The following is a 12917-nucleotide window of genomic DNA, read 5'->3' as shown; positions in this document are numbered from 1 at the left end:
GGGACTACTAATCGAGCAACGCCGGTTAAGTAGGCAACATTTTCTTTCCAAGAGCGATTATTTCTGTAGTGTTTATTTAAAAACCCTACTTTCTGTTTAACCTGTTTTTTATACAAAATTGTTGCTAAATTATTTGATTTACGTTTAAGCACTTTCATATTGAATTGAATTGCATTTTTCTACATTTAATTCAAAGAAATTCAGCGCCCCTCCCATCCTTTGGCTTCCCTAGAAAGACCTCTTCCACCAGTTTCCACCTTGCTCTGTCTGAAAGTCAATCAGCGGAATTCACATTCAATTTGGCCATTTGGGCTCAGTTGGCTTCGTCACCGTCATCGTCATCGTCATCGTCTGGGCATATACAAATATAATTAAGTGCCCTGGCAGACAGTCGAGCACGCTGACTTGGCTCATCCGCATCCTCCATATAGAGTATATATCCACCCTGGTATAGGGTGCTCCCCACAAGGCCAGCTGGCACCCTTCATTATTGTCGCTGCAGTATGGTCTACAGGCTCATCCTCCTCTTCACCTACAGTCTCGGGCCCTGGTCCTCGTCTCGAGTTGCGCTACACAGAGAGAAAAGATATACAACCTGGGAAACCTATAGGCGGAGAAGAGGCGTATGCTTAATGCCTGCTTTGAAAAATACTCGAACTAGCATTGAGGCCTGCTAAACTTGCTATCACACATGGAACTACTTTTAATATGGCGAGAATAGAGTATTCTCTCTAGCTCTCAATGTTAGCTTGTATGCCAAAACATTTGCTCCTGTGTAAGCTGGATCGGAATCAAGGCTGACAGGCAACAAGCATCATTAGTCCTAATGAGCTGTGTGTAATAAAATTCCATCAAAAGTGTGCAAACAACATTAAGGGACGGCTGCCTGGAAGAGAGGAAGCGCGGGAACGTAAGAACCCTCAGTCCGAGGCACAGGCGCCCAGAATTAATTAATAAACCAATTTGGAAAGGTTGCAGGTGAAGATGGTACATGAACTAGGCAACCGCCCTTGTGACCCCCAAAGTTTGAGTGCAGGCAAACAGGGAGGCTCTTCTTTGGGGGTACAGTGTGCATCCGAAATGACGAGAGCTGCATTCACAACTTGGCCGCGTTTCAATTGTGTCTGGCTGGCGGGGAAACGCCCATCCGAAGACGCCAAATTGTCGCCACATCCCCTCGAGCCCCGGCTCCCCTCTCATTTGGGGCCTGAGCTGCCATCATATTGTCCTTGAAGTGGGTACAATGCGGGCTTGTTACGCGCTTCGGCCTTTTATTATGGTTTATTACGTCAGCAAATGGATTGTGCGGCCAGGACACTTGGCTCAAGACCAGGAGCCTTGCACTTCGAACTTTATTTGTAGTATATTTGAAACTGGAATTCCTTTTAATAGATAGGACAATACAATTTGTAGATAGTCTACAAGGGTTATAAGCGAGGAGGCTATATTTCTATAGCTATCTTTAAATGTGAAATGGATGTCTGTTTTATAAAAGTTGCTGGTGTTTTTCCCTGTGCTCGGATGGGAGGAATGGAAGGCGGGACCGCCAGCTGGCCTGACTTTGACCCGCTTGCATAAGAACCTGAAACCAGACCTAGCTGGGTGACCGAATGTGGAGGGCGGGCTGCTTGAATTTGATTAAGTGACGACATCTAGCGGCGCTTTAAAGTCCGCCCATTTCCCCATTTAGTTTTCAACTGGCTGAGTTGTCCAAGAGGGGAATTACGTTCTTACTTATGGCTAGCCAAGGTCGTGTGAAAACGTACGTAAACCGGGGAAAAGTATCCTTAAAAAGCACATCCGAATTAATCGGCTTAAAACCAGGAGATTGATTTCGCAGTTAATTGAATTTACGGATCTCTTTCAATTATAATTGAGTGCCTGGCAAACGACATTGAGTGTTTGCTTATTGATATTCTATCTGCAAAACTTTAATCACTTCTCATCAGCTTTATAGACGCACTCGCGGCCACTTCAATAGGTTAATCGCAAAAGGCCGCCCGCCACTTTTGGCACACTATAAAACGGTCAGTTATGGGAACAATTTTCATTACATTTTCCCTTTTTTTTGCGTTGGCCAGGGTTATTTTGCCATTGTAGTGGACTGTTTTGGTAGTGTTTTCGTTTTTTGTTGGTGTTTTGTGGCTGCACGCAAAGAGAGTTTTTATTCTTCAATTTGATTGCCATCACGCCATGGGGAGTCGCCAGTTGCATGTTGAATGGGGTGGGGTGTTTCCCGGGGACGGTGGGGGTGGGTCACCGAAGCCTGCGCTCAAATAGACCACAACTAACGACGCCCCAACCCACTTTTTTCGAACCCATTTTCCACTCTTGACCACTTGGAATTTCATTGCACTTGGCGGGCAGGAGAAGAGGGAACACAGAACGAAGTTTGGATGCCCTTATTTGATATGATGTGGGATGGAAACCCATTCATCACAAGCCTCTTCTAAGATGCATTTTAAAGTGCTCTTACAAGTCGAACAAAAGAAGGTTAATTAAGAGTGTTTTAAGATTGAGAGTATCTACCACTTCGGGAAATATTTGTCATACCCTCTGTGAGGGTGTGAAAACTTCGCAATTACTTTGTAGTTGCTGCTGAGCTTCCCCCAGTCCTTTGTTAACTTTTTCTGTGTGCGTAATGGAGGAAAACTCGTGGAAAAGCCATGGTTGGCTATGTGTGTGTGTGGGAATGAGGTCATATTTCGGAGCTGGCATCGCTATTTCGAGTGTGTTTGTCTCCTGACTGCTTTCCCGTTTGGCTTTTCCCCTCGCTTGTCGCTTCACAAGTTCGACAGCGAAACAAATGTAAAGCAAGCCGAGCAATAAAGCAGCAATAATGGGGAAAACCACTGACAAAGTCTCAGATAACCAGGATACAAACTTTAAAAAGGCTAACTTAATTATTAAATCAATATAAAACATTCTGTAAATTATATTATAATTTCTGGCCATAAAAGTTTCAATATGTTTTTTTTTTTAAAAAGGGGGAATCGCACCTCAACAAGCCTCCGTTTTCTCACAGTGTGCGTATATAGCGCCGCGGAGGAGCAGACTTACTTGTCTGAGTCTCAGTTGGAGCCACGCGAAAACCCAACCACAGCGACGAATTAGAAGGAGAAGATGTCAGAGTTGAAATGGCAAGCTCAGCAGGTCACTCCCCTCCAGTCCCCGCCCCTGTCCGCCCCTCCCCTGGGCATTCTTGTTGGTTGAAGGGATTTAACGCCTCGTTGAATGGCAAGCCAGTTAATTCACATTTTTTCGCATTACCAATTTTTTATCGAGCGTCCCTCGTCCGCAGTCTGGAGTGGCCTTCAGCACCCGATTGGGTTTTAGCATTGGGGCGGCCTCAAGGAGGAGGCGTGGCAGCTGGCAGAGTCTGCAGTTTTCCCATGGATGCGAGCTGATATTTCAGCTTTTCTGGCATCGGTGGGAGCGGGAAAGTTGATTTGAAAGTTCTTCAGATACATGCGCTTTGCTTTGAATTGTTTTTAAAATTAAAAGTGCATTCTTACTTAAGTTGCTTTACATTGCTTAAATTGTGTTTATTGATTACACATTATTATTCCATATTCTATATATACTTTCTCTCTCTCTGAAAGCTTTTCCGCCCCTTCCGAGGAATTTTAGTTAGCGTGCCCTTTCAATTAATCCTTTGCATTTTTTATGGCGACTGACCAACGTGCTGCAAGGCTAGCACTAAATGAATATATAACGCGGCCCACTGCGAATTCGTGGCAAACCATTTTGAAAATTGGAATAGGAGGATCCCGGGCTGCGCGATTTCCACCGCCAGCGAAGTGTGGCCTTTGGGGGCGTGGCCCAAGGCTGATGGGCTCGCATGCTCGAGTGCCTCCCCGTTGGTTCTGGCATCTCCAGAGAAAGCCGCGATTGCCTTGGCCATGCTCTTGGTCTTGGCACTGGTCTTGGACCGCCTTAATTGGTGCGGAAATTATTAATTATCGCTCGCCCGGCACCGCAGAAATCGAAAGCTTGGAGGAGCGGCTGCCAGTGCCGGCTGCCAGATTTCAATTCAATTACTGGCCAACTCCGGCAGATGCGAAACAAAGTGCGATTGTCTGCGGTCTCGGCAATTGCACATTTTGCATTTTGCCCAGCGGTTTTTGGCCACCCTGCGGCTGACCATCGGTATCTGTGAGCTTGGTTGGGTATTGTATAATTTACTCAGCTGGGAGTCCATCCAAGGTGGGGTGGTGGGGATGGTGTTCCGAAATATTTCGACTGCTGCTCTAAGCACATTTCCACAAACTTTAAGGGCTGTTACTAGCATCATTAGACATTTTAAATTTCTAAAATAATTTGAGAACAGATAAACAAATAATTTACTGAAACTCCTTTTGCAGGACAGTTAGCAAGCGCATTAGAAAATGAAGTAAATGTAATTGCATAATTTATTGTGCCGAACTTCTTGGCAAATAAAAAAGCAGCGGAATGTAATTTTCGTTGCAACTTGTAAATCACTTTTTGTTCAGCCGGCCGACAAGAACGGACTGTTCACGTTGCAGTTGGCTTTCTCGCCCCCTCCGCTCTCGGAAAAGTTCTTAATTGCAAAATGCCCAGAGTCCCGGCTCCGCCTTCCTTCCTGCCCCGCGTAGTCCCCATGGACGTCTCATTTGGCAACTTGGTTGTAATTTGGGCATAATTATGACAAAGCCAACAGCTGGCGGCGCAACAGCAGCCACGCCCTTTTTGGGTGCAGGGGCCTTCACTTTTCTTTCGGCTCAGCTCTTATGCAATTTGCGTTCGGAGGGCGGAGAAGTTTCCTGGCCATTTAAACTTTAATTACTCACAGACATTGGCTTCAAATGGCTCCGTGCATTGTCAGCGAAAAAAGTTAAGCAACAGGAAAAGCAGGAAAAGTCCTGGCAAACGGCGCAGCGGAGGAACCCCAGAAGGTCTGGATGGAAATCTGAATCCGAATCTGCCTCCGCCATTGATAAAATTGCATGCCATTTCCGGTCAGTAAACTTTCAATGTGGAAACTTTTCCCGCCTTCGTTTGTGTGCGAGTGGCTGCCAAGTGAATTTCCAATCGGGCCAAGTTGCGCAAGTTATTGTGCAAGCTGCCTAAGGCTACCTGGTTTTCGGGTGCGAAGATGCAGGTGCGTTTCGAAAGCACAGGGTTGGTTGCGGCCAAAGTCCGTTGGGAAATAGATTTTTTAATTTTAGACATCTCACAAAAAACTAAGTTTTTTGTTAGTTTTTGATAAGATATATTATTTAAAAGTAATGGCTAATAATAGAATGGGTTTTTACCTACTTTTATAATTGGGTTTTTCATTTCTTAAAACCAATAACCATATTGAAATTGTCATTTGTGTGCCAGCTCAAAGTTTGTGACTTCAATAGTCATGGTATAATGGGTCTTTAAGGCCTTACAAGCCCACATCGCACTGCACTTTAAGCCATTTAACTCTTGGGTGCCACCCTGCGCAATGCGATCCGATCCGCAAAGGCAAGTTGAAAATTTCGATAAGCTGCTGGAAAGAAGAAGGGCTCGACTTTAAAGTTTTGAGTTGCATGCACAACTTGAATAACTCAATTAGTGCGCCATTGTTGAATGTTGTGGCAGTTGCTGCAATGTTGCTGTTTGGCTTTCCTCGTAACTGTTGCTTTTGCTGGTGTGCCTTGACTTAGAGCGCAATTTTCACGCTTCTTTGACTGGGCCAAGCCCAAAAACGAAAGCGAAAAGCGCCGGGAAAAGTGAGTACGGCAGACGGAGGAGATATTAAAGAAACCCGATGGAGGTGGTCGAAGCAAATTAATTGGAGCAAGTGCAAGCAGCAGACACTGCTATTGCGATTGCAGCTGCAATAAAAGTGAAATTGGATATTTCGAAAAATCTATTAAGGAATTGAATAAGTTCTGCGAATGAATTTTCGTTTCTTTAAAAGTATGTCAAATTGTTTTTAGGACGCTCACAGAAAAATCTAACAGGTTAATATCTGTTTAGCGATTTTTTAAACGGACTTTTGAGGTAAAAGGAATTAAATAGTTTACTATGTTATTAGCTAATGCTATAACCTTACTTTAAACCGACATACGTGTATTATGGTAATTGCTATTTAAAAAAGTAAACTGTAAAAGTTCCTGAAACTGCCCTTTTTCCCCAGCCTTTTTCCTTTGCACTTTGTTTTTCTCCCGTGCGGTTTTTTCTGTCAACAGCTCAATGTAAATTTGTTTGGCTTTGCCCAGCTGTGCGTGGCTTTTCCGCAGTCGCTCGGCCGCTCCCAGTCGCCGCTAATGCGTCGCTAATTAGCATTAGTTGGCTGCGAAAGTGCGTGGGTGCCTGGGAAATTCACCCCTTTGTAGCCACTAAAATATGAGCCACAATATTTGACTGCATAGCGAATATTTGTCAACCCGTTTGCAGGATGAGTAATGTTTTTGGCTGCCTCCTGGAAATCTTTCAATCAATTATGTCCTTGCGTTAAGTTGCTACAAGGATTTACACAAAGCGAATTCCAATAACCCAAGTTATGAAATTTATAAGTACAATGTTCCAGTTTTAAAAGCTATTTACGGAAAAATAGAGATATCCCTCGTTCGAATCGGATTCCGAAAACTTAAGTTATGAATTTTGGAACTACCGTTTTGGGGTCCAAATTTGAAAGCCAAGGAACCTACGGAAAATCCAACATGAAAATTGGTTAAAAAGTTAACCCTCGTCTCGAAGAATAATTTGAATGTAGAATTATAGAGAATGCAACCACAAACCCATAGAGGTATGCCTCGTCCAAATCGGATTCCAATAACTCACGTTATGAAATCTGAAAGTACAGTTTTGAGGTCCAAATTTGAAAGCCAAGGAACCTACGGAAAATCCAACATGAAAATTGGTTAAAAAGTTGACCCTCGTCTCGAAGAATAATTTGAATGTAGAATTATAGAGAATGCAACCACAAACCCATAGAGGTATGCCTCGTCCAAATCGGATTCCAATAACTCACGTTATGAAATCTGAAAGTACAGTTTTGAGGTCCAAATTTGAAAGCCAAGGAACCTACGGAAAATCCAACATGAAAATTGGTTAAAAAGTTGACCCTCGTCTCGAAGAATAATTTGAATGTAGAATTATAGAGAATGCAACCACAAACCCATAGAGGTATGCCTCCCTCGTCTTGAAGAATAATTTGAATGTAGAATTATAGAGAATTCAACCACAAACCCATAGAGGTATGCCTCGTCAAAATCGGATGCCGAAAACTTAAGTTATGAATTTTGGAACTACCGTTTTGGGTTCCAAGTTTGAAAGCCTGGAATCTACGGAAAATTCCAACATAAAAATAGTTAAAAAGTTGAAACTCGTGTTGAAGAATAATTTGAATGTATAATTATAGAGAATTCAACCACAAACCCATTGAGGTATCCCTCGTCCAAATCGGATTCCGAAAACTTAAGTTATGAATTTTGGAACTACCGTTTTGGGGTCCAAATTTGAAAGCCAAGGAACCTACGGAAAATCCAACATGAAAATTGGTTAAAAAGTTGACCCTCGTCTCGAAGAATAATTTGAATGTAGAATTATAGAGAATGCAACCACAAACCCATAGAGGTATGCCTCGTCCAAATCGGATTCCAATAACTCACGTTATGAAATCTGAAAGTACAGTTTTTGGGTCCAAATTTGAAAGCCAAGGAACCTACGGAAAACCCAACATGAAAATTGGTTAAAAAGTTGACCCTCGTCTCGAAAAATAATTTGAATGTAGAATTATAGAGAATGCAACCACAAACCCATAGAGGTATGCCTCGTCCAAATCGGATTCCAATAACTCACGTTATGAAATCTGAAAGTACAGTTTTGAGGTCCAAATTTGAAAGCCAAGGAACCTACGGAAAATCCAACATGAAAATTGGTTAAAAAGTTGACCCTCGTCTCGAAGAATAATTTGAATGTAGAATTATAGAGAATGCAACCACAAACCCATAGAGGTATGCCTCCCTCGTCTTGAAGAATAATTTGAATGTAGAATTATAGAGAATTCAACCACAAACCCATAGAGGTATGCCTCGTCAAAATCGGATGCCGAAAACTTAAGTTATGAATTTTGGAACTACCGTTTTGGGTTCCAAGTTTGAAAGCCTGGAATCTACGGAAAATTCCAACATAAAAATAGTTAAAAAGTTGAAACTCGTGTTGAAGAATAATTTGAATGTATAATTATAGAGAATTCAACCACAAACCCATTGAGGTATCCCTCGTCCAAATCGGATTCCGAAAACTTAAGTTATGAATTTTGGAACTACCGTTTTGGGGTCCAAATTTGAAAGCCAAGGAACCTACGGAAAATCCAACATGAAAATTGGTTAAAAAGTTGACCCTCGTCTCGAAGAATAATTTGAATGTAGAATTATAGAGAATGCAACCACAAACCCATAGAGGTATGCCTCGTCCAAATCGGATTCCAATAACTCACGTTATGAAATCTGAAAGTACAGTTTTTGGGTCCAAATTTGAAAGCCAAGGAACCTACGGAAAACCCAACATGAAAATTGGTTAAAAAGTTGACCCTCGTCTCGAAAAATAATTTGAATGTAGAATTATAGAGAATGCAACCACAAACCCATAGAGGTATGCCTCGTCCAAATCGGATTCCAATAACTCACGTTATGAAATCTGAAAGTACAGTTTTGGGGTCCAAATTTGAAAGCCAAGGAACCTACGGAAAATCCAACATGAAAATTGGTTAAAAAGTTGACCCTCGTCTCGAAGAATAATTTGAATGTAGAATTATAGAGAATGCAACCACAAACCCATAGAGGTATGCCTCGTCAAAATCGGATGCCGAAAACTTAAGTTATGAATTTTGGAACTACCGTTTTGGGTTCCAAGTTTGAAAGCGTGGAATCTACGGAAAATTCCAACATAAAAATAGTTAAAAAGTTGAAACTCGTGTTGAAGAATAATTTGAATGTATAATTATAGAGAATTCAACCACAAACCCATTGAGGTATCCCTCGTCCAAATCGGATTCCGAAAACTTAAGTTATGAATTTTGGAACTACCGTTTTGGGGTCCAAATTTGAAAGCCAAGGAACCTACGGAAAATCCAACATGAAAATTGGTTAAAAAGTTGACCCTCGTCTCGAAGAATAATTTGAATGTAGAATTATAGAGAATGCAACCACAAACCCATAGAGGTATGCCTCGTCCAAATCGGATTCCAATAACTCACGTTATGAAATCTGAAAGTACAGTTTTGGGGTCCAAATTTGAAAGCCAAGGAACCTACGGAAAATCCAACATGAAAATTGGTTAAAAAGTTGACCCTTGTCTTGAAGAATAATTTAAATGTATAATTATAGAGAATTCAACCACAAACCCATAGAGGTATCCCTCGTCCAAATCGGATTCCAATAACTCACGTTATGAAATCTGAAAGTACAGTTTTGGGGCCCAAATTTGAAAGGCATAGGACCTACGGAAAATCCAACATGAAAATGGGTTAAAAAGTTAACCATCGTCTTGAAGAATAATTTGAATGTATAATTATAGAGAATTCAACCACAAACCCATAGATATATCCCTCGTTCGAATCGGATTCCAATAACTTAAGATATGAATTTTGGAACTGCAGTTTTGGGGTCCAAATTTGAAAGGCATATGACCTACGGAAAATCCAACATGAAAATGGGTTAAAAAGTTGACCCTCGTCTTGAAGAATAATTTAAATGTATAATTATAGAGAATTCAACCACAAACCCATAGAGGTATCCCTCGTCCAAATCGGATTCCAATAACTCACGTTATGAAATCTGAAAGTACAGTTTTGGGGTCCAAATTTGAAAGCCATAGGACCTACGGAAAATCCAACATGAAAATGGGTTAAAAAGTTGACCCTCGTCTCGAAGAATAATTTAAATGTAGAATTATAGAGAACTCAACCACAAACCCATAGAGGTATGCCTCGTCCAAATCGGATTCCGAAAACTTAAGATATGAATTTTGGAACTACAGTTTTGGGGTCCAAATTTGAAAGCCAAGGGACCTACGGCAAATCCAACATGAAAATGGGTTAAAAAGTTGACCCTCGTCTTGAAGAATAATTTAAATGTAGAACTATAGGGAATTCAACCACAAACCCATAGAGGTATGCCTCGTCCAAATCGGATTCCGAAAACTTAGGTTATGGATTTTGGAACTACAGTTTTGGGGTCCAAATTTGAAAGGCATAGGACCTACGGAAAATCCAGCATTATAATAGGTTTAAAAGTTGTCCCTCGTCTTGAAGAATTATTTAAATGTAGAATTATAGAGAACTCAACCACAAACCCATAGAGGTATGCCTCGTCCAAATCGGATTCCAATAACTCACGTTGTGAAATCTGAAAGTACAGTTTTGGGGTCCAAATTTGAAAGCCATAGGACCTACGGAAAATCCAACATTATAATAGGTTTAAAAGTTGTCCCTCGTCTCGAAGAATAATTTAAATGTAGAATTATAGAGAACTCAACCACAAACCCATAGAGGTATGCCTCGTTCGAATCCAATAACTTATGTTATGAAATCTACGAGTACAGTTTTGGGGTCCAAATTCGACAGCCATAAGAAAGTTATGGAATATGGAAGTGCAATATAGAACTACGAAAATTCCAATATTTTTATTATTTCTTAATAAATCAACTCCGTCTCCTTCTCCTTTTAGATTAAAAGTAAATTTGCCATGGTAAACGATGAGGGCGGCGAAAGCACCAAAACTCTATGCAAGCTCACCGGTTACGACTTCTACCGCTCCGCCTTGGGATCTCCGCGGTATGTCGTGGCACCCATGGTGGACCAAAGCGAGCTGGCCTGGCGAATGCTGTGCCGGCGATATGGCGCCGAACTCTGCTACTCGCCCATGTACCATGCGAACCTCTTCGCCACAGATCCCAAATATCGCAAGGACGCCCTGCAGACGTGCAGCGAGGACAGGCCGCTGATCATCCAGTTTTGCGGGAACGATGCTCAACAGCTTCTGGACGCAGCCCTTTTAGCACAGGACCACTGTGATGCGGTGGACATAAATTTGGGTTGTCCCCAGGCCATCGCCAAAAGGGGTCACTACGGATCCTTCCTGCAGGACGAGTGGGATTTGCTGTCGGAGATTGGTGAGTGGATTGCACATCCAAAAGTAGGATTTTATTGCAATGTTTATTTTTCCGCCATTTCAGTAAGCACATTGCATGCAAAGCTATCCGTACCTGTGACCTGCAAGATCCGCATCTTTGAGGACCTCGAAAAGACCATCAGATATGCCAAAATGCTTGAGGCTGCCGGCTGTCAGCTCCTTACTGTACACGGAAGGACCAGGGAACAGAAGGGTCCGCTGACCGGCGTGGCCGATTGGAACTTCATTAAAGAGGTGCGGCAGCACATCAAGATCCCCATGATTGCCAACGGCAACATCCTGGGCTTGGAGGACGTCCATCGGTGTCTGGCCGAAACGGGAGTCGATGGCGTAATGAGTGCCGAGGGCAATCTCCACAATCCGGCCATCTTCCAGGGAGTGTCGCCCCCCGTCTGGCAGATGGCCAGTGAGTACTTGAAGCTGGTGCAGGTCCATCCCTGTCCGAGCTCCTACATTCGGGGGCATCTTTTCAAGCTCTTCCACCACATGTAAGCTTTAAGAGTTTTCCGTGTAAAGCAAATTTTCTATATCCTCTAACCTTTCCCTTTTCAGTATGAATATCCGTCAGAACTCTGAGCTGAGGCAATACCTGGCCACTGCCAATCAGCTAGGGCAATTTCAAACTGTCGTCCAACAGGTACAGGCCAAGTATGAACCCTTCCACAAGGGCGAACTACCCTATGAAATGGAAGAAATGGCTGCTGGATCAGAGGAAGAGGCAAGTTATTTGTGGTACCTCAAACATGACCTCAATAATAAAAATGACACTTGCAGAAACTACCGCTGGCTCCCTGGTTGTGCCAACCCTACATCCGCGCCTCTCCCGAGTCTCACCGCCAGAAGATCGCCGAGAAGGTGCGCGAGGCCGAGGATCCCAACAGAGCCAAGCGGCAGTACTTCGACAATGCCGGCAACGAGATCTCCCGCAAGCGGATGAAAAAGCTGCGGAGGCGCCAGCGAAGACCCAACAAGACGGAGGCCCAGATCCACCAACGAGTCGAGCGGCGATTGGAATACTGCTCGGAATGCGCTAATCCCATGGGGTCCAAGTGCGAGTTCCAGCTGTGCCGCGTCTGCTGCAAGGACAGGTGCTACAACAACGATCGTGACTGCCCTGGCCACGGGATACTCATCAAGTCCCGCAGGGCCAAGGCCAAGCAGTTCGAGGAGCTCAACGGAGAGGAGAACCACGATGTGTCCACAAATCCGGACAGTGAACCGACGATAGATGCTGTCGAAGCACAGGATCCGCTTTGACGGTGACTTGACTTCGAGCCTTAGGAAAACACCACTCTTGTTTTTGTTCCTATGATCGCTAATAAATGTAGACTTTTGTTTAAGTACTTAAACATTTGATTGGGAAACTATGATATGATAATTGTAAATATTTAATAATCACTTTTGTACTTTTATTTTCTATTTGACTATTTCTCCTCCATCACCATCTCGTGCATTTCCTTCAACTGCATCGTCTTCGTTCTGAGATACTCCCGTTGCAGCAGAGTCAGGTTGAGTTTATGCTCAGCCAGAACTGAGGTCTGCGTGTTCCTCGGCAAGGAACCACCTGTAGGGATAATAAACGACTTTAAATCAGTAATTAAATTGTTTCCCACTTTCGAAAGTGTCCTTAACTACTTAATCCCTTAAGATCATAATATTCAAACTAAGCATATCGATTTATCCCTTTAGAATAAGTCATGGAACTGTTTCTCATTCCCAAGATATCTCGATTTCTTTACTTCCATGGAACTGTCTACCATGGGGTGTTTCGCTTAGAATTTT

General features: G+C 42.8%; 1 protein-coding gene across 1 annotated transcript in view; it reads left to right on the top strand.

The window, feature by feature from the left end:
* The window catches only part of LOC108036861 (tRNA-dihydrouridine(16/17) synthase [NAD(P)(+)]-like), a 28330-nt gene extending 15852 nt beyond the window's left edge, over positions 1-12478 (top strand). The window contains exons 2-5 of the mRNA XM_044094342.2: positions 10671-11115; positions 11179-11623; positions 11688-11853; positions 11910-12478. Of these exons, the coding sequence (XP_043950277.1) occupies positions 10689-11115; positions 11179-11623; positions 11688-11853; positions 11910-12392 (1521 nt within the window). The 5' untranslated portion in view covers positions 10671-10688 and the 3' untranslated portion in view covers positions 12393-12478. The remainder of the gene's footprint in view (positions 1-10670; positions 11116-11178; positions 11624-11687; positions 11854-11909) is intronic.
* The last annotated feature ends 439 nt before the right edge of the window (positions 12479-12917 follow it).

This window comes from Drosophila biarmipes, chromosome 2L, assembly GCF_025231255.1.
Source record: "Drosophila biarmipes strain raj3 chromosome 2L, RU_DBia_V1.1, whole genome shotgun sequence".
Taxonomy (NCBI): domain Eukaryota; kingdom Metazoa; phylum Arthropoda; class Insecta; order Diptera; family Drosophilidae; genus Drosophila; species Drosophila biarmipes.
The sequence above is the reverse complement of the archived record's forward strand: the minus strand, read 5'-3'. Positions and strand labels throughout refer to the sequence as shown.